Source organism: Archocentrus centrarchus, chromosome 16, assembly GCF_007364275.1.
Source record: "Archocentrus centrarchus isolate MPI-CPG fArcCen1 chromosome 16, fArcCen1, whole genome shotgun sequence".
Taxonomy (NCBI): Eukaryota; Metazoa; Chordata; class Actinopteri; order Cichliformes; family Cichlidae; genus Archocentrus; species Archocentrus centrarchus.
In genome coordinates this window covers 10,697,884-10,720,047 of record NC_044361.1, presented here as the reverse complement: position 1 = coordinate 10,720,047, position 22,164 = coordinate 10,697,884, and the positions used below count along the sequence as shown (strand labels likewise).

Below are 22,164 nucleotides of genomic sequence, written 5' to 3'. Positions count from 1 at the left end.
AATGCATACTACTTTACTCAATAGGTCTTCCTGTTTATAACATCTACAAAAATCCAGTATTGTACTGCAAGCCCAAATCCTGCAAGGCACAAAGACAACAGCTGCAACTGTTAAACATATTACAGCACCTACTGTTCCCATTACCCATTTTTACATGTAAAAACAGCTTGAAAAAAAACTATGAAGAAGTTCAAAAAAGGAATAAATAAATGTTATGGCTTAATGCCACTTTTAGCACACTTTCAGCTGATATTGATCCACTTAAGTCTGCAAATTGCAGATTACATTAGGCCAGATCATCCTCCATGATTGGTCTTCTCTCACTTTTATAGCCTACATTAGTTTTGCTTCTCAACTGGAAAACAAACCCAGGTTTCTCACTCCCTCTCATTTTCTTTCTCCTCTCATCCACTGGGTCTGTGTGTATATGGGCATTAAAGCTGCACCTAAGCAGCTCTGTTTTGCCATATATTTAATAAAAAAAATACAACCCTAATTCCAAAAAAAAAAAATGTGTGCAACAGAAAGGCCGAAAATCAATACTGAATGCTCGTGATCTTCAGGCTCTCAGGCAGCACTGCATTACAAACAGGCATGATTCTTTCATGAAAATCACTGCATGAGCTCAGGAACACTTCCAGAAATCAGTGTCTGTGAACACAGTTCACCATGCCATCCACAAATGCAGGCTAAATTCTATCATGCAAAGATGAAGCCACGTGTGAACGTGATCCAGAAACACTGCCATCTTCTCTGGGCCAAAGCTCATTTAAAATGGACTGAGGCAAAGTGGAAAACCGTTCTGTAGTCAGACAAATCGAAATTTGAAATTCTTTTTAGAAATCATGGACGCTGCATCCTCCGGACTAAAGAGAGACCATCTGGCTTGTTATCAGCACTCAGTTCAAAAGCCTGTAACTCTGACAGTGTGGAGGTGCATTAGTGCCTATGGAATTGGCAGCTTGCACATCTGGAAAGGCATCCTCACTGTTGAGAGGTATATAAAGGTTTTAGAGCAACAAATTCTCCCTTCCATGACATCTTTTTTACGGAAGACCTTGCACATGTCAGCAAGAAAATGCTAATCCTCATACTGCATCTACTAAAGCAGCATAGCTTTGTAGTAGAAGAGGCCTGCTTGCAGTCCAGGCCTTTCACCAAAACATTTGATGCATCATGAAATGATAAATATGACAAAGAAGACCCAGGACTGTTGAGCAGCTAGAATCTGATATCAGACAAGAATGGGACAACATTCCTCTCCCAAAAGTCCAGCACCTGCACCCCTCAGTTCCCAGACATTAATTTCTGATTTATAATGAGCGCAGCTGCAGCTGTCAGTCCTCTGAAACATTTACTGTAGTTAGTGTAGCATCACTGTTACATCACACTGATTTTTATGAAGCTTTAGACGCAGAACACACTTTGGATAGAAAAGTGTCTGGATCAGAAGATGTGAATGTTTGAGTGAAGATGAGGCTGAAATGATTCTAAGACTTGAAAACTGAACTAAATGGATTTTAAGTGACTTAAATCAACATTTTGAAAGTTATGTCTGTAATTCAGACATAACTTATCTTGTCACATTTTCCATTGAAAATCACCTAACTTGGTGATCATAGGCTCTATAACGGATCCACAAACCATGTCAGAGTCCACCTAAATTCTCCATTAAAAAAATGAATAAAGTGAGGCTGCTATTCCATCAACAGATTCCATTTTACTGTATGACTATTTAAACAATTACATTGCCATAAACTGAACTGTCATAAACTGCAGCAAAAACAGTTTTTATTAAATAAAAACTGACCTGAGGTCAGCTCCACCCCTGTGGTCTGCTGCTGTCTCAGTCACAAACAAACAGGTCGGTCAGTAAACTCAGTCTGAGCTGTTTCTCCTCATTTTAATCTCCACTTTCTGTCTCCTGCATTTTGTCCATCAGGCTGCAGCTGAATAATTGAATTTTATAAATTAAATGTGAAACTAGGATTCAGCTTCATCTGATGGAGATTCAAGTTATGTAAATGATGACAGCAAATATTATAAAAGAAATTATATATTGTAAAACAAACTTTTATTCAGTCTATGATGATGAGTGGGTCAGGCTGATTAAGGTGACTCGTCATGCTCCACACTGACATGTGCGATCCTCCATCCATTTACCCGTTGCCATGGGAATCCTGGTATCAGAGCTCCATTGGTGATGGCTTTCTTCCTTTAATCATGCACGCGATAAATCACGGTGAACATACTCAGAGTTGATTGAACTAACTCTGATCAGCTGTTCTGGAACAGGAAACTCAGAGTTGCCGATCTCAGAGTTGATCAACTCAGAGTATGTTTTTAAACTCAGAGTTTGTTAAACATGCTTCCTGGAATAGGCCCCTGGTGCACTAGAGTGGCAACAATGAGACAATCCCCAAAACAGGAATGGTTTTACAGGTGGAGGCTGCTGACATTTTTCCCGCCTCATCTTTTCTGACTGTTTTGTCACTAGTTTTGCATTTGGCTCCGGTCAGTGTGTCTACTGGTAGCACGAGGTGATACCTGGACCCTACAGAGGTCGCACATTCTTCTCGCACATTATTTTTCTTGTGTGAATCCACACAATCCTGATGAAGCAAATTGGCTGTTGAGCACCAAACTAAGAAATTAGTAGTTTAATGTCAGTTTTTTATGTGGTAACGGATATTTAAGAGCAGTATGAATTTAAACTGTTTACTTCAGAAAATAATGGAAATTCATCGAAATGTAATCACTCAGTTGCTGTTACGCTGTGTTTAAATATCTAGCACAGTGAAAAACAAAGCATAAGCCAGGGGAAAAGTGTTACCTTTAGTAGTGTGATGGTCCAGTCTTGTCACAGGAACCCGTTTGTCTCTGTAATGACAGTGCTGCCTCTGCACCCAGTGAACCTGCAAATCACACAACAAAAAGAACAAGCGCTCACCTGTAAACTGTAACTTTTGGTTCGTAATCTTTTCACTGATAAATGAAGGCATCTCTGAGTGTTTGCGTGTCTGTGTCCTCAGCTTTTTTCAACAACCATTTCAATGTATTTCACTCTTGGCGGGTGTATTGCGGGGGAATCTGAAGCAGCGAATGTCAAGCTTGAAGTGGTCTGACTATTTCAACTAGTTCAAGTTCAAGTTCTTTTTTTGAAAATTTTCCACCTTTTGGAAACACTGCAGCGAAATACACAAATACTGCACCTGCAGAAACTTCATGTTACCAACTGCTTGCTCAGAGGAAGTAGCACTGGCCTGATTTAAACTGGATGAATGGAAGCGAACCATCACGGTGGCTGTCAGGCATATTTTAAATGGGCACTTTACTAGTTTAATGCAATAATTTGAAAATATGAAAAAAATTTAATCACTTCACGTTAACAAGCTTTTCAGCACCTTGGCTCATCCAAAAGATGCTCATGCATTCCAGCTATAATAATCGTCAGTCTCAGTTTCGCTTTGTGTAACTTTTTCTTTCTGGTTTTACGAGGATAAAAGCAAGACAGTGAGAGGCACGGAGCAAATAAAATATTTTGTCCTATTCTGTTTCATTCTACTTTGAAATAGAGATAAAAAAAATCCAAAGCACGGGGAGAGTTGGGCATCTTTATGGAGGAGAGTAAAAGGTTTCCTCTTCATTAGTTCAAAGAGTACTCGCTTACTCTCTCCTTTGCCGTTCCATTGTCCTGGGTTAAAAGCAACAAAAACACCCCCGCCTCACCTACACCTCTGTCCTCCACAACACACATGTGCACGAACACACACGCACGATTTCTTTCATAGGCCGCTGCTCGCAGCTTTGATCTGATAAGAGGCTGGTCCTTGTGAAGGTGGGCGAAGTAAATCAAACAGCAGATCACAGACACACATACGCACACGCACATATCACTGTCAGGCCACTATTGTCCTCTTACACTTAAATCAGAGTGGAAGAGGTTGAAAATAAATACTATTGAGAGGCGGCTGCAGTCTTTTATGTCCTAAAAGCCTGCTGGGTTTATTCCCTCTTCACCATCTTCAATTATACTCAATTAACAAAAGCTGGGAGCTGGTCTAACCTTCCCACAGAAGACAGCTGTTAAAGAGAAGAACTCTTAATATGTGATGGGAAACAGAGAACGCAGACAGAGAGAGGACGTGATGTGTACAAATCTGCAAATGTAATCAAATGGGTGGTTATTTTAGGTGCAGCATATTGATTTATGCTAATTTAAGATGATTTAAAACATAATAAGCTCAGTGCAACAAACACTTGCACGTGTTTACACATTTAGGCGATTCCTATTCAGCAAGAGGAACATGGTTGTTTTTTCTCATTTAACTGTCAGCCATACTATTGCTTTTTTTTTTTGATTAATGCAAAAAAAAAATGTACCAAATTCAGAGTGCAGCACCAAAACAGCACTTCCATGGGATATACTGTACAGCACCACAGTACATACGGAACACACACAATCCTCGGGATAATCAGAATAACAGAATTGATAGTTCACCTTTCATGTGCATTTATTCGGGACATTCACATAAATGTCATCATGCTAATGCAAAACAGACACGAGCGGTTTCCCAATGCAGCACGATCCAGCCAGTGCAGTCCAGTGAGACTTTATTGTTGCCACCAATAGACAGCACCAGTGAGCACAAGCTTGCAGATGCTTTTCACTGGGGGTTAACTGTGGTTCTATAACTTATAGTCCAGTATATACAGTATGATTATTCCACGCTGACCTAGCAGCCACTGGAAGGCTTTTTTTTTTAAATATAATTTAACACAGTTTTTAATACAATACCCAGATTATAACCTTGCATCTAATTAAAACAGGAATATTTTCAAATGCTGCATAATTGTCAGGTCAAATTAAAGTGGGAGTACTACTGAAGATATGAGCACTGGCAACTAGTTAACGCCAGAGCAATGTGTGGCAGTGGTTCCCAGAATCTTTTAGGAAAACTGCTTCCAAAGTCGGTCCATATACACGAGTTTCCAAAGAGAACGGGATGAATGAAAAATTTCCGTGGAGGCACATACATTCTTTGGTAAACAAGGGTGTGTGTGTGTGTGTGTGTGTGTGTGTGTGTGTGTGTGTGTGTGTGTGTGTGTGTGTGTGTGTCCCAATAGCCTTGTTAGATCCCTTCAGCCCCTCCTCTCGAGGAGCAGCCAGGACATGGTGATCAATACACATGATAGGGAGCTAATCGCTCTCTGTCAAACTAGGCCCTGCCATCCACTAATGGCACACGCTCACTTGGGAGTGTGTGTGAGTGTGTGTGTAGGCCTTAATGGCAGATTGAGACTCTTCAGGGAGTGTTGCTCAAGGTTAGGCTCGGGGGACGAGGGGCAATTGACCATACTGTCTGTGACACTGACCCTTCTACTGTCAGCACATTCATCACCCAACTGTGACACATAGGCAGCGCACACACACACACACCACAACACACAGCACAGAGTGTATACAATGTACAAAAAAGACATACCACATATACCTCCACTGAAAAATGACATAGTCACAAAAAAGATGCATTTCATGAATAGATTTCTCTTTTAATGTTTACCCAGCATGTTACAGTACAAAGTAAGTTGGTGCAACATCAATTACAAAAGCTGCTTACACTTTGCCCTTCACAATAAAAGCCTCACTAAATAGAAAAAAGAGCTATACAGAGGGAACAAGGTATGAAATCAGTGGGAAAAAAAAGACAAAAACTAAAAAACAGGTTTGAAAAAAATCTTTTTCCAACAGTGAGTGGGGTTAAAAAAAAAAAAAAGAGCGAGAGAGCAGTGGAGTACTTGCTTGATTGAACAGCTGAGGTAGAACTGACAGAGGCACAATGTGAATGTGTGGAGGAGGAGGGGAAGAAAGACAGCAAGATGGAAGGAGTAAAACTGTGTGTGATTGTGTATTTAAAGACATCCCATGAAGAATGTGTGTGTTTGCGCAAATATGGCAAAATATGAGAGAGAGAGAGAGAGAGAGAGAGAGAGAGAGAGAGAGAGAGAGAGAGAGAGATTGAGTGTGTGTGTGTGTGTGTGTGTGTGTGTGTGTGTGTGTGTGTGTGTGTGTGTGTGTGTGTGTGTGTGTGTGTGTGTGTAATACCCCCATGTCTCTATATGAATGAGTGGATGCGGTGGATGGCAGGCAGCTGCAGCAGTGTGATAGCTGAGCCGAGCTGCACAGATATCAGCGCTGACATTTTGGGCTTCACTACCCACCCACGGCCCCGTGGGAAACTGATGGCAATGGCAGCGGCAGTGGCCACATCACCCCACCGCCACCGCCTCCACTGCAGCCCCGACCCCTCCCTGAGCCTGTCAATCTCAGAGCTTTGCTTTCTGACGCACTGCCGGCCCTAGCTTGGCTCTGGCTGGACCCATTATGCCACACAGCAGTGAACACACCACATGAACCACTGTCACCAGACCCTGCACAGCACTGCTGATTCCTATCTAGTCCTCAACCCTCCCACCACACTCACCAAGTCTGCCTCTTCATTCAATCTCATCTCTAGCTGCCAGACTGATAGTCCTGACCACAGAGAGAAAAACGACAGAGGAGAGGGTTTTTGTCTGTGTACCGTCGCCTAGAAGGTGAACAGTGAAAGATTGTGAGCTCTACAGTAGGCAAGCAGCAAGAGGAGGGAGGGCGAAACTGCTGAAAAAGGAAATAGATAACAGGGTGATACACTCTGGCCCCTCCTCTAGGCTTCTTTTAGGGCACCTCTTGGCCTCCTCTCCCTCCCCTACCCCATCCTCCCTCCTTCCCTCTCCCCACCAACCCCTGGGCCCTCTGGTGTGTTGCTCACTCCATTGTGTCAGCCTTCAGAAGTGCTCAGTTTGAGTGGCAGGCCGTCACAGATCAGTTCCCTGCTAAAGCGGCCCGGCAGGCCAGGGTGACGGGCCAGGAAGGGATCTAAGTGGGGTTTATCAGCGCTTCTTAACGCCTCTCCGGCTGCCTGACACAAAAGAGAGGGGGTATTAAACATCTAAAGCAAACCAAAAAGCGTGAAAGCTCCTTATAGGGCCGCGGGATTGCGGATGTGACTGGAGTCTTAAAAAAATAGCAAAAAAAAAAAAAAAAGAAAAGAAAAAATAAGGAGAGGGAAAAAACACACAAACGTCTCAACAGTCAGGAAGTACTGAGGGAAAATTCAAATGCTTTTTTCTGTCCTTTGTGGATAGAAGAGTGGGTTGGGAAGAGAAAGAGGGAGAGAGAAAGCCTCACATTTGAAGCCTACATTATGCTACTTGCCAAGTTGAACACAAATATGCAAGTATGCTAATATAATAGCAATAATAATAGGTAATGGTAACCCAAACAACAGAAATGATAAGATCTGCATAAAAGCCTAAACGGCAGAGTGAGGGAGGGGGAAGCGCTTAAATTCATATTCTGTCTTTTGCACGTTTACCAACAAATCTCAAAAATTGTATTTACAGCCATTTTGATGCTGCCAGCTAAACAGTGAGAAAGAACAGGTCGCTCAAAAAACTAAACTTTTGATAAATAACGTGGATCACAAAAGCAAAAAGCTCGGAATCAACTTAGCATTAAACAAGGCTTCCAAACTTCTGCTTCAGCTACTAAATCACTGTGAATACATTACATATTAATGCGACTCTGCTAGCTAACGAGCTCTTGCAACTAAATTTAATCAACCAAAAATGATTTAAATTATTATTCTGGCCCTGTAGATTAGAACTGGTATGTAAAAATAGTCTATTTTCACAAAAATAAAACCACAGTAGGGAACGGATCAGCAAATAATAAAATTAATGATAGATGGATTACACTTTGTCGCTTCAGTTTCAGTGGCCTCATTTATAAAAATATTCCTAGATTTATAGTTAGTCTCAGAACTAAAAACTGAAGCCCCATCCACATGTTCAGTAAATCCCTCATCAAGCATTGCTTTATAGCTGGGGGTTAGCAGCTAAAGTGGACATCCCAGACTCTGATTGCAAAGGCAACCCTCTTGTATATTTCCCACTATGTCAAATGTCAGTTAATGGTGTCCTTCACTCCCACTGGTGCTGCATCAACAAGTTCATCAAAGTTGAGAGTAGTTTACTGCCCACATATAAAGCGATTTGCTTGATATGCATCATTTTGGTGCTGATGGTTGGTTGCTATTGGACATTCCCGGTTAGGTAAGGTCCACTATTATAATGCGCACTGTATTTACCACCCCCGATATGTCAAAGAGCAGTGTCATTTACTTCCACTGGGAGTCGCTTCAATTGCTTTCTTCAAAGTTAAGAAAAGTTCAATTAGGGCCCCGTCCACTTCATGTCACTAGCTGTTATTTCACCTGTTGTTGCTACTAGTCTCTGAAATGACATCAAATAGTCAGAGGCTCAAAGTGATGTAGTGACCACATTCTGTTGTATGCTCTTTTAGTCCTAAAACCATTCCTGATGGTGCGCTTTTTACATGGACAACACATAGGTTGCCAGCTGGTCAAAACATCCCTAAGGTGCAATGAAAGTGTCAGCTGTTATTTTGATGTGTTTGTTCCATGTCGGTGTATGGAAATGTCATGTGATTTCCTCTGCAATCCAATCCAATTTCCCAATAGGGACAAATAAACCAACCTACCTACCTACCTAATTCATAAATAATTTCCCCATGCATAAAGTGTTAGATTTGCAGAGGAAATCACATGACATAGATTTGCCATCACATTTTAAACAATATGTGCTGTCATAGAATAGAATAGAATGCCTTTATTGTCATCACATATCATAAACACAATCCAAGCAACGATCTTCATTCCATATGTTAGAACTCGCTCATCAACTGAATGTTCAAATTCCAGGAGATCGAGCATCACTTGACTACAATTTTCTTACCATCAGACATATAAAATTCAAATATGCCAAAGTGGATGCTACAGCTTAATTCAGCTGTGACAATTTCAGTAAATGTTTAAAATTGTATGCAAAAAAGAAAAAAAAATTAGATTACCTGCTGATGAGCTCACACTGTTTAGGGAAGTGTTACTCAAAGTTGAACTGTTTTGCTAGTTGCAAGGTAAAGCCTATTTTACTTCATTTATTTTAAAAGGTGACCTGACCTTGACTTTTCATCATTACATTTTCCTCTCTAAAAAAAAAAAAAACTTCTTTTAGAGCTTTGCTTATTTAGTTATTTCTTAGTTTATGTAAGAAAACTTTGCACTTGTTCTGCTGCTTCTGTCTTTTCTCCTTGACTTCTCTCTGCAGCTTTCTGCTGTCGGTTTGAGTGTTGCATCAATAAGGTGTATGTACAGCTGAGATTAATGAGACAGATATTAAAACTGATTAAAAAAAAAAAAAAAATCAAACCCGGTCATCAGAAGACTGGAACATGCTGTGAACAGTAGCTTTCAGTATCTGTGTACTAAGTGTGTAGTACACCAGCAGGGACAAATGTGTGTGTGTGTGTGTGTGTGTGTGTGTGTGTGTGTGTGTGTGTGTGTGTGTGTGTGTGTGTGTGTGTGTGTGTGTGTCAGAAGATGGCAGGGGGTTAGTATCTGAGACATTTGGTAAAAGGTCAGTACAGAGTTTGGTCAGAAACATGTCTGCTTGTTTGAGAATGAAACCACAAGAGGTACAATAGTTAGGACAGTTCGGAAGAGAGTCGCTGAGGGGAAGCAGGGTTTCAAATAAACAATGTACACGCAGAGAGACACAAGAGAAGCCACAAAGATATTACAATCTTGTCACATACTGTGTGTGTGTGTGTGTGTGTACGTGCTTGCTTTGCAACAGTATTTTATTTTATTTTTTTTAAACATACGTTTTATATGCCAGATGTGCATGTGCTTATATATGGTCCTTATCTGTGTCTCTAAACTCTCACATTGGTATGTTTTTCCACAGCTTTGCTAATGATGCCATTAGCATGGCGATTAATACCACAGCTGATTGCTGCCTTGCTGACAGAGGGCTGCATCAGCTGGGATTACACAGTGGCAAAACCTCCTCCTCCTCTTCTGAGACACCACTGTGGACCTCCATTCACTGTGACTGTGTGTGTCAGTGCAGCAAACAATAGGCTGAGCCTGCTATGAGCTGCAGCAGCTGCAACAGACCATGCTAATTTATTAAAGATGTTTGTTATTCTTCTGTCATGAACCAATCACACTCACAGGTTTGAGTTAAATAGTTCACTTTAAGAACTCGACAATAGTTTGTCATCATTATGATATACGGGTATATTTAATATTTTATATTCCCTAGTAATTTGTTTGCCATGGTTTTACAGTATTGTTAGTCATTGGAAAATATGCCAAGTCCCACAAAATTTACTTACTATAAACACTGTAAAGTTGCCAGTACAATATAGTTGCAATTATTGCACAGGAAGGCCGCATAAAAGATGAAAAAATACAAAAATTCAAGTAATAACATGAATCTACTGATTCTACTGTCACATTTGATTACAAACATGATAAAGGCATATTACATGATTGTGTTCATGCACTACATGTCAACACATTCCCATCTCTTTTGAATTCTGAGTATTTTTTTCTTACTTCTACATTGGACCTGATGCATTACAATACATTTAGCTGTGATTTTATTTAACTGGCATTCTGTAATCTTTCTGACTGTAATTGAACCAAATGGAGATCGTGTTACTTGGAAGGCCAACCACTTGCAGTGTGATTAAAAAGAGATTTTGATGGCAGTTTAAGGATTGTTTTTATGTTGGTATCGGTAGCAAATATCCAAATTGCATACAGGAAGGGTTTCTGACATTTCACTGTAGCTTTGAGGTTTAACCCTGGAGGATGGACTGCTTTTACACAAAGCTTTACACAGCACTTTTCCTACCACATAACACCAACGGATGCATCAGGGGAAGTTGTTTTGGGGGTTCAGTATCTTTCCCAAAGTCCCACTGAACCCTTAACGTTCCAATAAGTGGACAGCCCGCTCTTCATTCAGAGTCACATTTCACCTGATGCTCAAACAACATAATCTCACCAGTAGAAACTTTGAACATACTTTTATACAGTATTTCACAAATGAAAGGAAAACTTGCACCAAAGAGGTAAAACAACCCTCAGTTTAGTTGCACCTCATGAGAGGAGTAGCTCTATCGCATGAAAACACAGCCTCATAATGCTTTTGCTACACAACGATCCACCAGTGACTTCACCTTTCATTTCAAAATCCAGGTGCTTTGCAGAGTAACACAAACACCTCAATGAGTAGCACTCTAAACACATCACTGCAAATGCGATCTCAGCGATGGTAGGGTTTTTGTCTAACTACAAATACTATTCTAACTGTAAAGAGCAGATTAGGCAACATGAAGCTAATACTAACTCTATCTCAACCTTGCAGTCTCCTAAACTTTATACAATGTTGTAACTAGTGGGTTCTGCCTTGAAACACACCTGCTATGCAATGTAAAATAATACGTGATGCAAAGAGGGAAAAAAAGTAGACAGGTTTATAAAGATGAAAGCCTGGTCAGCGGTGGGTGGACAGACTACAGCCAAGGCAGAAGGCCAGCTTTGTGTGTGACAACACATAACACAACATAAACATGTCTTCCATAATCCCACAATAATATTGAGTGTTCAGCTAAAAAAAAAAAAAAAAAAAAAAATGCAAATCATACATTATATTAGTTAAGAAACGAAGCAGTTTTCCTACTGGGTTCAAGTAAGTGGTAAAAGCATTTTCCCTGCCCTCAAAACTAAAAAAAAAAAAAGATGTGTTCAAGTGAAACAAAAAAATCTAAAACGAAAAGAGACTTTAATGGAAAAAAAAAATTAAGGCAGCTGGTAGGAAGAAGCAGTGTCTAAATATGTAATTGTTCATCATCCCAAAACATTATTTGTGCAATCCATTAAATGTAAGACTCATTATGAAATGTGGGACATTTAAGGGTGGAAATTTATTTTCACCTAAAGTTACGATAGTAGAAAAGTAATTAAAGTTACAGTTTAATGAAATCATGAACCATACATGGAGTCACTGGAGATTGTGCATAAATTACTTCAATTAATCACACGCACACTGATTCAGATGATAACTCGGAATCAGAAAGTTTGGAATTCTTTTTTCTCTCTTACTTTCAGTCCATTCATTTCACTTGTTTGTGTGTGTGTGTGTGTGTGTGTGTGTGTGTGTGTGTGTGTGTGTGTGTGTGTGTGTGTGTGTGTGTGTGTGTGTGTGTGTGTGTGTACGTGCTTGCTTTGTTGGGTGGGGGGGTGTTTCACATGTGTCCTTCTATGTGGGTATTTTTATTGTTTTGTGTGTGTGTGTGTGTGTGTGTGTGTGTGTGTGTGTGTGTATCTGTGGGAGAGAGAGAGAGAGAAAGAGAAATTGAAGGGGCAATGCGTTGGGTAAAGGCCAGAGGTCTGGTGCACCCTGGAGAATGGACAGGGGCAAAGCCACATCTCCGACCCTTCCTCTCCCTGCTGTCATGGGATGTCTCCCTGAATGACGGTTTCCATGGCGACGGAAGCCTAGTGAGGAGGTTGAATTGTGAGCTCCGAGGGTAAAGCAGAACAGCTTGCTGAAGGTGGCATGGGAGGTGAGGGGAGGAGGGGCACAAAGTGATATTGGGTGGAACAGGCACACAAGCAACACAAGCAAGGTAAACAACTTTTAGCCATTACTCAACATGGCTGCGCTTCCTTCTTTTTTTCTTTTTTTTCAATCCTCCTTGCTAATCAAAACTAGAGCATGATTAAAACAGCAACGGCAGCTTAAATGAACTTCCATTTGCATATACTTGCTGAGTAAAATCACAACTGATGCCAGAGTGTGAATTCACCTCGACATGGCCATGTTGAATGGGATGAAAGAGCCACGTCCAAGCAGCTGTACGCTCTGATCAGCTGTAGTTACAAATGTATTTCTCACGGTGTTACAGGAACAGTGCAGCCAGGCCACAAATAAATAAATAAATAAAAGCTAAAGTAAATAGAGTGGGGTCTTTTGGGAACACACAGCTCCTTCCTCTGCCTGTGTCCTCCCTTTTGAGTCCACCGAGTGTTCACTTTTTGGAACCAGTTCCAAACACTTACCCTTGCTGCGGTTGCAAGTCTGTCTTCAAAGGTGGCTCTGTCAGGGCGCCCCCTGGTGTCCCTCAGGGTGTACAGGCCCTTCAGGCTCCCAACCTGCCAGTGTGGAAACACACATTTGCATTCAGCTTATAAAACTCCTCACTTTTACGGCATACAATGTTATGACATGCAAGTCATGATGTAACATTTGCTTAGGTGGCAGCATTTTATTTAAGATGCTGCTGAAATGGTGCACCCTTTAAACTACAGCGTACAATGAACGCATGCACTTGGAAAAATAACTCAAGTGCTTGCTTCAGCACAGAGAAAGCAATGCAGGTACAGAGTGAGGGTCAAAACACATAACGTATTCAGCCTTAATCACCCATCTGACCCTTTGCACAACATGATTTCAGCGTATCCCCTCCGGCCATCTGTCTTGTGTGGGTTTTTCTGCAAAGGGTGGCCCAAAATCAAATAGCACACAGTTTATCTAACCTTATCCTGGGCTTTTCATTTCCAAGCCTTATAAACTCAATCGTATTGACCGCCTGGGAGAGTTAGAACTAACTAAGTGAAATCTACTCGGCGGCAATTGTGTGCAAGGCGCACATTGTGTGAGTGTGTATGTGTGTGTGTGGGGCTTGCTGATTCTATCTTCCTTCACTTTCATTCTCTCTATTCTCTGTCCCTGAGGTGCATCAGGGCTGAGACTGCCGAGTAAATTGTCCCAAATTGAGTTCCTTCTTGCCGGCAGATACAGGCCACATCCCGACCGTTTAGAGCGAGACAAGGAGAGAGAGAGGCAGAGAGGAGGGGAGAGAGAGAGAAAACAATCACAGCACACATCACTCGCTTGAAAAATTTCTCTCTAATTTCTCTTCTTGCCTTTCTCTTCTATCCACCCTGCCCGTCTCTTCTTTCTCTTTCCCTCCTCTGCTGATTTCCCTGCTGCCTCCCTTTCTTCTCTGACTGCATTGTTCTTGTGCTTCTCCCTCTTTATATCACACCCCGTGTGTCTTCGCTTGTCTTTGTCTGCTGAGATAGGTGTACATCAGTCTTTCCTTGCTCAGCGTGGCTTTTTCTTCCCTTTGATGATTCAGTCCTCTCCTGGTTCTTCTCCTTCCTCTATCTTTTATTATCCTTTCTCCCTTGATCCCTGTTACCCTCCTTCATCTACCCTACATTTTTTTTTCTTCCCTCTCTGTGCTCTTTTCTCGCCTAAGTTTCTGTCTGTCCTTTGCTCTCTCATCCCTCCCTCCATGGCTGGTCTGGTACCCGGTGACATAGTACCCATCAGCGCACACGTCCTGCGTGGAGGAGTCTGGCTCTGACAATAATCACACACCAAGTTTATAACGCAGGCAGCCCAGCTGAGCTGAGCTGAATTGAGCACACGCGACTCCCCTGACGCCAGTACAGTCCATTTAACTTGGCAGGGGGCTGAAGGCTGGCTAGGGTGGGAATGAAGCATGAGGCAGAGATGGGGATGCCAGTGTGTGTTTGGGATGAGGGAAATTGGGGGCTGGTGGGCTGGTGATGGAACAGTAACTGGTGATAGATATGGAAATGTAATGAGGGAGGACAGCTGAAGCTGAAACTATTGCTGGAGGGGAGGAAGCGGGTGTGAGGCTTTGGACATTTGGGTTTGGGAAGAAAGTTGGGAGTTTTTTTAGAAAATATGTGCAAGTAACTGTCTCTACATAGACTGATACTTCTTCCTTACTTTCCCTGCTCACTTTCAGCAAAATTCTGTCTGTCCCTTTGTTTAGCTTTATAGAAAGTAGGGTGGAACATTTTCAAGCATCATACAACACAGACTCACAGAAGTTTGTGGAATACTCATGAAACTCAAAACTGTTTGGTTAGGTTTGAGATAGCATCATAGTTTGGGGTAAAATACAACTCCTGACACTTTTTTTAACCTACGTTTCCCAGTTGCCTGGCTCACACATTCCCACTAAGGAATCTCCAGAACACATGTGGTGCAGACATGAAATATACTTCCTACTATACTTGTTTCAGTCATGCTGTCTGTAACAAAAATAAAATACAAATCAACCAATAGATTGACTATTTCACATTTTTCCATAAGCTGGAGCTGCATCATAACTATGATCACCTACCAATAACAAACTAACCTTAATGTTGGATCTCATTATAGTGGGGCAAGAGCAGCAGCAGAAAGTAAGAAAGTACAACTATGCATTTACCATATTTAAGCACATTTTTAAGCTTATTAAATTTTATGTTACTGACATTTCTATTCCAATGTACTGAATGTGCTGTCAATCAAACCAGGAGTCCACAAACAGCATAAATTTTAGTCTATGGTACGTGACCGTCACCAAAACAAAAAAGAAAGATTGTATATATTTGTCACAAATTTTTTAAATGTTCAACTAAAGGGACATTTAACATCTGATTTTTTTTTTATTTAAATAACAGTTTGAGGCACATAAAGATAAATAAAAAGTATGACTCAACAGTTGTTACTTCTGACCCTTTAGTGGTCTAACCCTTATGTTGGGAAAATATATACAACTAGCTCCACCTCAATGAGCTATAACAGTAAAATACTGCTTACATATTATTGGATTAGTATCAGTAATGTCATTAATTACAATCCATTGGCCACAGAGACCAATTCCAATGCAAGCTATTTATGCTAAATATTTCCTTGTAATATGAGTGCACTAACCCTTTAAAATAGCAGCCACATACAGATACTTACTGCTTCAACGTGCTACTGATGTATCACAAAATGTCAGCTCGGCTCCGGATATGAATCATGAGCACACAGACAAACTACAGCTGTACAAGAAAATTAGTGAGCAATTTTAAACCAAGCAAAACAAATGCACACTTTTTGTGCCCTGCCAGAGCAGGTTCACAGCAAAACAATATGAGGCCAATCAGGGGACCATTGGTATGGCTCTCCCTCTGCTAATGAAGGCACTTTGAAAAGGTAATCTAATTCACCAGCAGCAATTAAGGCTGGGAGCGCCTTGTCACTATCAATTATTCGCTCCTTCACTCATGTTCTCCAGTGCGGACGCTGAGGCTGCCTGACACACTGCACTGTCGGACAAATCAACCCCATCAGCCAGCAGTCACTGAGAACACTAATCATGAGAGTGTTCAAAGGCACACAAACACACCCAGGCACACACAGAGATATGTGATACTGTAGGTTTGAACTAACTGAGCTTGGCATGAATTTGGATGTCCTTACTGACTGCAGTCAGCTTAGCAGATCCATAAACAGTAGACACTGGACCCAACAGAGTTCCCCACCTGCTGAGTCCGGTTTAACCCCTCACTAATGGCAAACTCACTGGTCCCCATATGAACAAAGGCTGAGAGCCCCCGCTCTACCACACAGACTGCAGGACCACATCACCAATACTAGAGACTATACACCAATATTACATAACAAAGGTTTCACTGATACACTCTTATTATTCTGGCTGCTCATCTACCAGCAGCTGTTTTTCACAGCTAGGAGTGAAAGCAGAAGTAACAATTCACATTTGTAACTTCAAAGTCCTTGAGATACAGACTTATTTTAAGCTGAGGCTTAATCAGTCCTAATTTCAAACGGGACTTTCGCAGAGTCCAGCTGCAGAGGAGCCACTTCCTTTTTCAGCGCACATAGAGAATGAAAACCCTTCAAGTACGATTTTTTTCAGTCTTTCCACATAAGACAGAGAGAAGTCGACCTCAGGGACCAGCAGTTCTTTCAGCTGCAGCACAAAGCATCAACTTTAGCTGCACTTGCGAGCACGCTTGGAGACTGTACAGAAAATACTTACTAAAAGGTAAATTGGGAGAGAATATGGCTCCAATACAGTTTTAAGATTCATGTTTTCATATTGGAATGTCTTTCTCCATAGATGGCGCCCGACAAAGTCTTCTTTTGTTTGACACTGGTGTTGTCAGTGGTCCTGACCTCACCTCTGAAAACCCTCGACTCAAAACAAGAACTCCAGGACAGCGGGTTTGGTCAACCGCCGCCTCGCCATGGCCTTAAGCTGCTGATATGGTATGTTCAGAACTGCTTGGACAATAACATGCGGGCTCTGTGTGATCCCTTGCGGGGAGAATATGGGTTTCACTTGTTTCGGAACGAAGGGCCTGTCCTTCCAGTGATAAAGGACAGAAAGCAGTGGCGGTACTATACCATCGGAAACCTCAACTATCCTGGCGCAAAGAATCTGCCGTATGAAGTCAGAAGGTACTACGACCGCCACAATCTTGAAAGTAACAAGGACAGACTTTTGGTGAAATTTAACAAGAACAACCAACACATTGACGAGCTCTATGCATCTGCACATTATGAGCCAAATGAGACGTACAGAATTGGGCCCAATCTTCTTGCATCTCTTCGAAAGAAAATCGCCCTTGTTCAAAAGAAGTGTGAGAGACCTCTGTTGCAAAATTAGTATGTGACAGCTTTAATACATTTGTGAGCCTAAAAAAAAAATCAAGATGATTTTTTTTTTTTTTTTGCTTAATTTTTCCTTTTTTCTTAATTTGTATGACAAGTTTTCATTTTCAGGCTTCAGTATAAGCAAGGAACTTCTGTGTAACCTGCATAGCATGCCTGCTTGTGAAAAAAAGTATTTTATCAATAAAATGTATTACAGTATGGTTCTTAAAACTTTTTCTTTTTGACATCAAAAACACACCCAAAAACAATCCTACAAAAATCTCTCCCCAGACTGGCAACATCTTCAACTAGACCTTCAGACTGTAGACAGAGGTATGAGCTGACAGACAGGGCTCTTCTTAGGGTGTCTATTGCTTAACTGAATCTCCCCAATGCATGACCTTATTCCAAAGGACCGATGAAGAGGGTATTAGCATGACAGTGCTGCTGCTCTACAAAGCCTTTAAAGGAAAAATCTGAACTTAACTATGCTGCTACTGCAAATAAAAACCCTGAGTAGAGACAGATGTTCATGATAAATGACTATCAGTTTTTAATGTCATCTCAAATGTGCATTTTATCTGAGGCTGTCACGTGGAAATGTCTTTTCGCGTTCTTATTTCCAGATCGCCCTTATGAACTGATAAAACTCTGAATCTGACTAAAAGTAGGCTGTTGCAGCTCTTGCAAAAAAGAGCAACAAACCACAGCCCTGAAGAACGAGCAAAAGAAAATAATAGCTCCTCCCATAAGGTGAAAGCTGCAGAAGACCTCAGATAACATTACAACTTTATGACAGCTGAACATTTTTGCAGTTACGACCACTAAAGTCTGAGAGTCCATAATCCTGTCAGTCTTCAAGTTTTGGAGCCTGATCTGTTATCTCGATGCTGTTGTTGCTACAACATCGTAATCAATTTTGCCCATCACTGGAATTGACAGTGTTGCAACTCAGGGAAACAACATGCATAACATGTATAAGTAGGTTTGCTATTACAAACAACAATCTTTTCCTAAGCCCAATCGAACTACAACTGAAAACTGTCCGATAATAATAATAATAACTGTTTTCACATGCGACACAAAGCCCAGTCTTGTTGGTGAACATCTTGTGTTTGATCCTTTCATCCACCACAGCCTCATCAGTATGCAGACTTTGTCTCACTACATCGCTTCAGTGCAGAGCAAGCCGAGCTTTAGTATTCGGTCCCGAGGTACAAAAACTGTGACAAGAGTAACCAGTTACGGTGATGGTCCTGGAGCAACATTAATATGATCTTGTGTGAACATAAACTTGGTGATATCAGTGATTACTGGAAAAACAAAAAGATGTGGCATTCTGCCAAAAGCATCAACATAAAGCGATACTCTTTTGTTTAAAGTCCCCAAATAATCTGAGCTGCACGGTCAAAATGTAAACACCATAAAAACACATTCTAGCTGTATGACTAAAAAGACTGGTACTTACAATATCTAATATAAGTCTAATTTGTATGTCAAATTTTTGTGATGAGAAACAAAAATCCACACTTACAACTTTTCCTTGGATCAGGCTGAGGCTGAGCAGAACAAGTGATGGGAAGCTCTAAGGATTACAATTTGGACACGATGCATTTTGAACTCAAAACAAAAATCTCTTGCAATTATGCAAGTTGGAAGTCAAACAAGAATAAGAATAGATTATTCAATTAACTAAATGAATTATAATTATCCCGTAGTGGCTTTTTATTTGGTTTTAACAGCCTCGAGAAAGAAGTACAACCACAGTTTAGTTGGCTAATGTGCCTGATACATGAAGTAAACCTCCTGCACTTTATAACTACTCTGTCGCTAGACTGAATTCCTTTATATATATTTTTTTATATATTCTGTTCTAAAAGGCCCCCAAACGATAATCATTAGATGATAAAGTATTATTAATCAAGACAGAAATAAATGTAAAGTGCAATAGTTAATGTCTGTATAAAACACTGAAACTTGAAGTGCTCTCTAATCACACCCACTGAATAACTCTGTCACACAGCTGCTGCAATCGCTTTAATGAAACTCTCACTTTTGCACCGAAAACCAATGAAAAGACTTCAACAATTCAAAGTTCTGATTTAAAAAATGCAACTTTCTAACATCATGAAAATGGGCTGATCTTTGAGGTAAGCGTACAAAATTTTACCTAAGTGTAAAAATGTATCTAAAGAGTTTATTAATAAAACAAAGAAAGAAAAGTATTGCTAAAGGACTACTTTTATAGTACAAACATAGTTTCTTATTTTGCGGGGGGAATTTTTTTTATAGCCTTTTGTTGTATCACTGATTTACCGTAGCGCTCCTGTTCCTTATATCTCTTCATATCCAAGTTTTATTTGATTTTTTGATTGATTCTCATGCCTAAGAAATGCCTGTGCTCACTCCTCAAGTGTCAAATCAGATCAGCATACTGCACTGCATATGATTGAAAGGCTCCAGCCTTAAAATCAAAACAACACTTGAAAGCAACAAGCAGATTTAAAGCACTGTGAAACAAAATACCAAAGCTCAGAAGCTGCAGGTGCTGTAATACACGCTCTGTTCTTTAGAAGCTGTTATTAATATATTTTTTATAACAAACAAACTCTTTTTTTGTTGTTTACAAAAAGGCCTTAATAATGTGACATTAGTCAGAGCACTGAGATGATCCATGATTTTTTTTACTTTTTGAATAACCTTTATTTAAGCCAAAACTGTTCATAAAGTCTTAAAGGCTGCCTGTATATCACTCATGCAATTAAAGTAGACAAAACTGATGATAATGTCCATCATAAGATCTTGTGATGGGCAAACTGACTACTTACCTAATGTGTTCTAAACTTCTTGCTGAACTGGCCCGATGGCGAGCTAACAAGCTAAAATCGAAAGGTTTGATCAGGTTAGACCTGATCAGATTCCATAAGCAGGCTATGTATAAAAACACAACAGTTTTATTTCTAGTGGAACAAAAGTTAACAAGCAAACACAATATTTTGTGCAAAAAAAAAAAAAAAAAAAAGCAACAGCTGACTGTTTTTTAGCTGCTTTATGTCATAATTTGCATAAGTGGACGAGCGGTTGGAGAACTAGTTTGTGCCGGTCAAAAGAAAAAAAAATCTGAAGTGGAATGATAATATGGCTCCCCTTCAACATCCTTTATCCAATATATCCACTATCCCTCCTCTGCACATGTCCAAACCATCTCAGCCTTGCCTCTCTAACTTTCTCTCCAAAATGCTTGTCCTGAGCTGTCCCTCTGATATTCTCATTTCTAACCCTGTCCATCCTGGTCACTCCCAATGAAAATCTTAACATCTCCAGCTCTGTATTCTGTCATCTTCTTGGTGTCACCATCTCCAAACCACAGCGGGTCTCACTACCATCTTCTAAACCTTCCCTTTCACTCTTGCCGCTGTCCATCTGTCACTCATCTCCACCCACTCCACCCTCCCTGCACTCTCTTTATCGCCTCTCTTGGGCACTGACCGTTGCTTTAGATGGACCTTATCTACCTTCACTACCTCTACTCATTCCAACTTCACCTTCCTCTTTCTCATTTGCACACACAGTCTCTGTTTTGCTTTCATTTCTCTTTTCTCCAGAGCATACCTCCACCTCTCCAGGTGCTCATCTACCTACTTCCTACTCTCGCTAAAGAATTACATTATTCAGGAGCCAAGTTAAAAACAATAAATGAAGGTCTCTTAGCAGTACTCACAGTCATTCTCACAGACTCTGTTGATTAGTTTTTGTAATAAGATATTTTTCTATATTATATATATTTTTCTACACATTTAAAGCGTGTAACTGTGACTCACACAGCTGTCCTTATACAGCATCTTTATGCAGCTGGTGAATAAAGACACAAAATTAAACTGACTGAACTTTTCTTAAACTTTTGCTTCCTTTAATATACAAGAAAGAGGAAGAGGTGTAATACTATGTACATGCAAACTGTTGCCTAAACTTAAAAACTGTGAAAGGAGTCACTTAAGGTGGAGAGACAACACTCTAAAGATCCCCTCAGCTGAACTTGCTGGTTTTATCTATATCAGGTTGTTGTTTTGGTTGTAGTAAAACAACAACAATGAGCTCAACAGTGTTCCTGGTCTGGTTCTCAGTGCAAATTGTCACGTTGCTTATATTAACCTAATTTACAGCTCCAGGAATGATCTAATAAACTCATGTGAAACAAGAGAAAGACAGATAAAGACAAAGTTAGCTGCTAAACATGGCGGGGCATTTAGCGGTTTATGAGAGAACCTACAGACGGAACAAGTGAAGACAAAAATTAAATTAAATTAAAAAAACACAAAAAAATACATAACTAGGAGCATGAATGCTGGATTTATGTCAGAGAGTAGACTCCAAATAAATGCTAAGATAGTTGGGACGGAAAAAGAAAAGCAACATTAACTTCATTTTTAACCTGCTTTTGGATCATTTGGGACATATGTTTAACAGTCTTTGGGCTAGTAGCTGTAGCTTTGTTGCACCAGGAAGCAGAAGGGTAATAACAGCTTGCATTTTACACTTGCCTGAGTGTATTTTTACATGTCAAATTAATTTTGTGCATATTAGACAAGTAACTACAGTGACTAGGCACTGCTCGCCTAATGTGGCTCAAGCTATATTTTCTATGCACACACAGTGGGAGAAACACAGAGACTCACACTCCAGCAGCTCCTACCACATACAGAGTCAGCTATT

General features: G+C 40.5%; 1 protein-coding gene across 1 annotated transcript in view; it reads right to left on the bottom strand.

Annotated features, from left to right (window-relative positions):
- Positions 1-22,164, bottom strand: part of LOC115793983 (furin-like protease kpc-1) — a 194,762-nt gene that overhangs the window by 163,889 nt on the left and 8,709 nt on the right. The window contains 2 exon segments of the mRNA XM_030749204.1: positions 2,834-2,915; positions 13,041-13,133. Coding sequence (XP_030605064.1) covers positions 2,834-2,915; positions 13,041-13,133 — 175 coding nt within the window.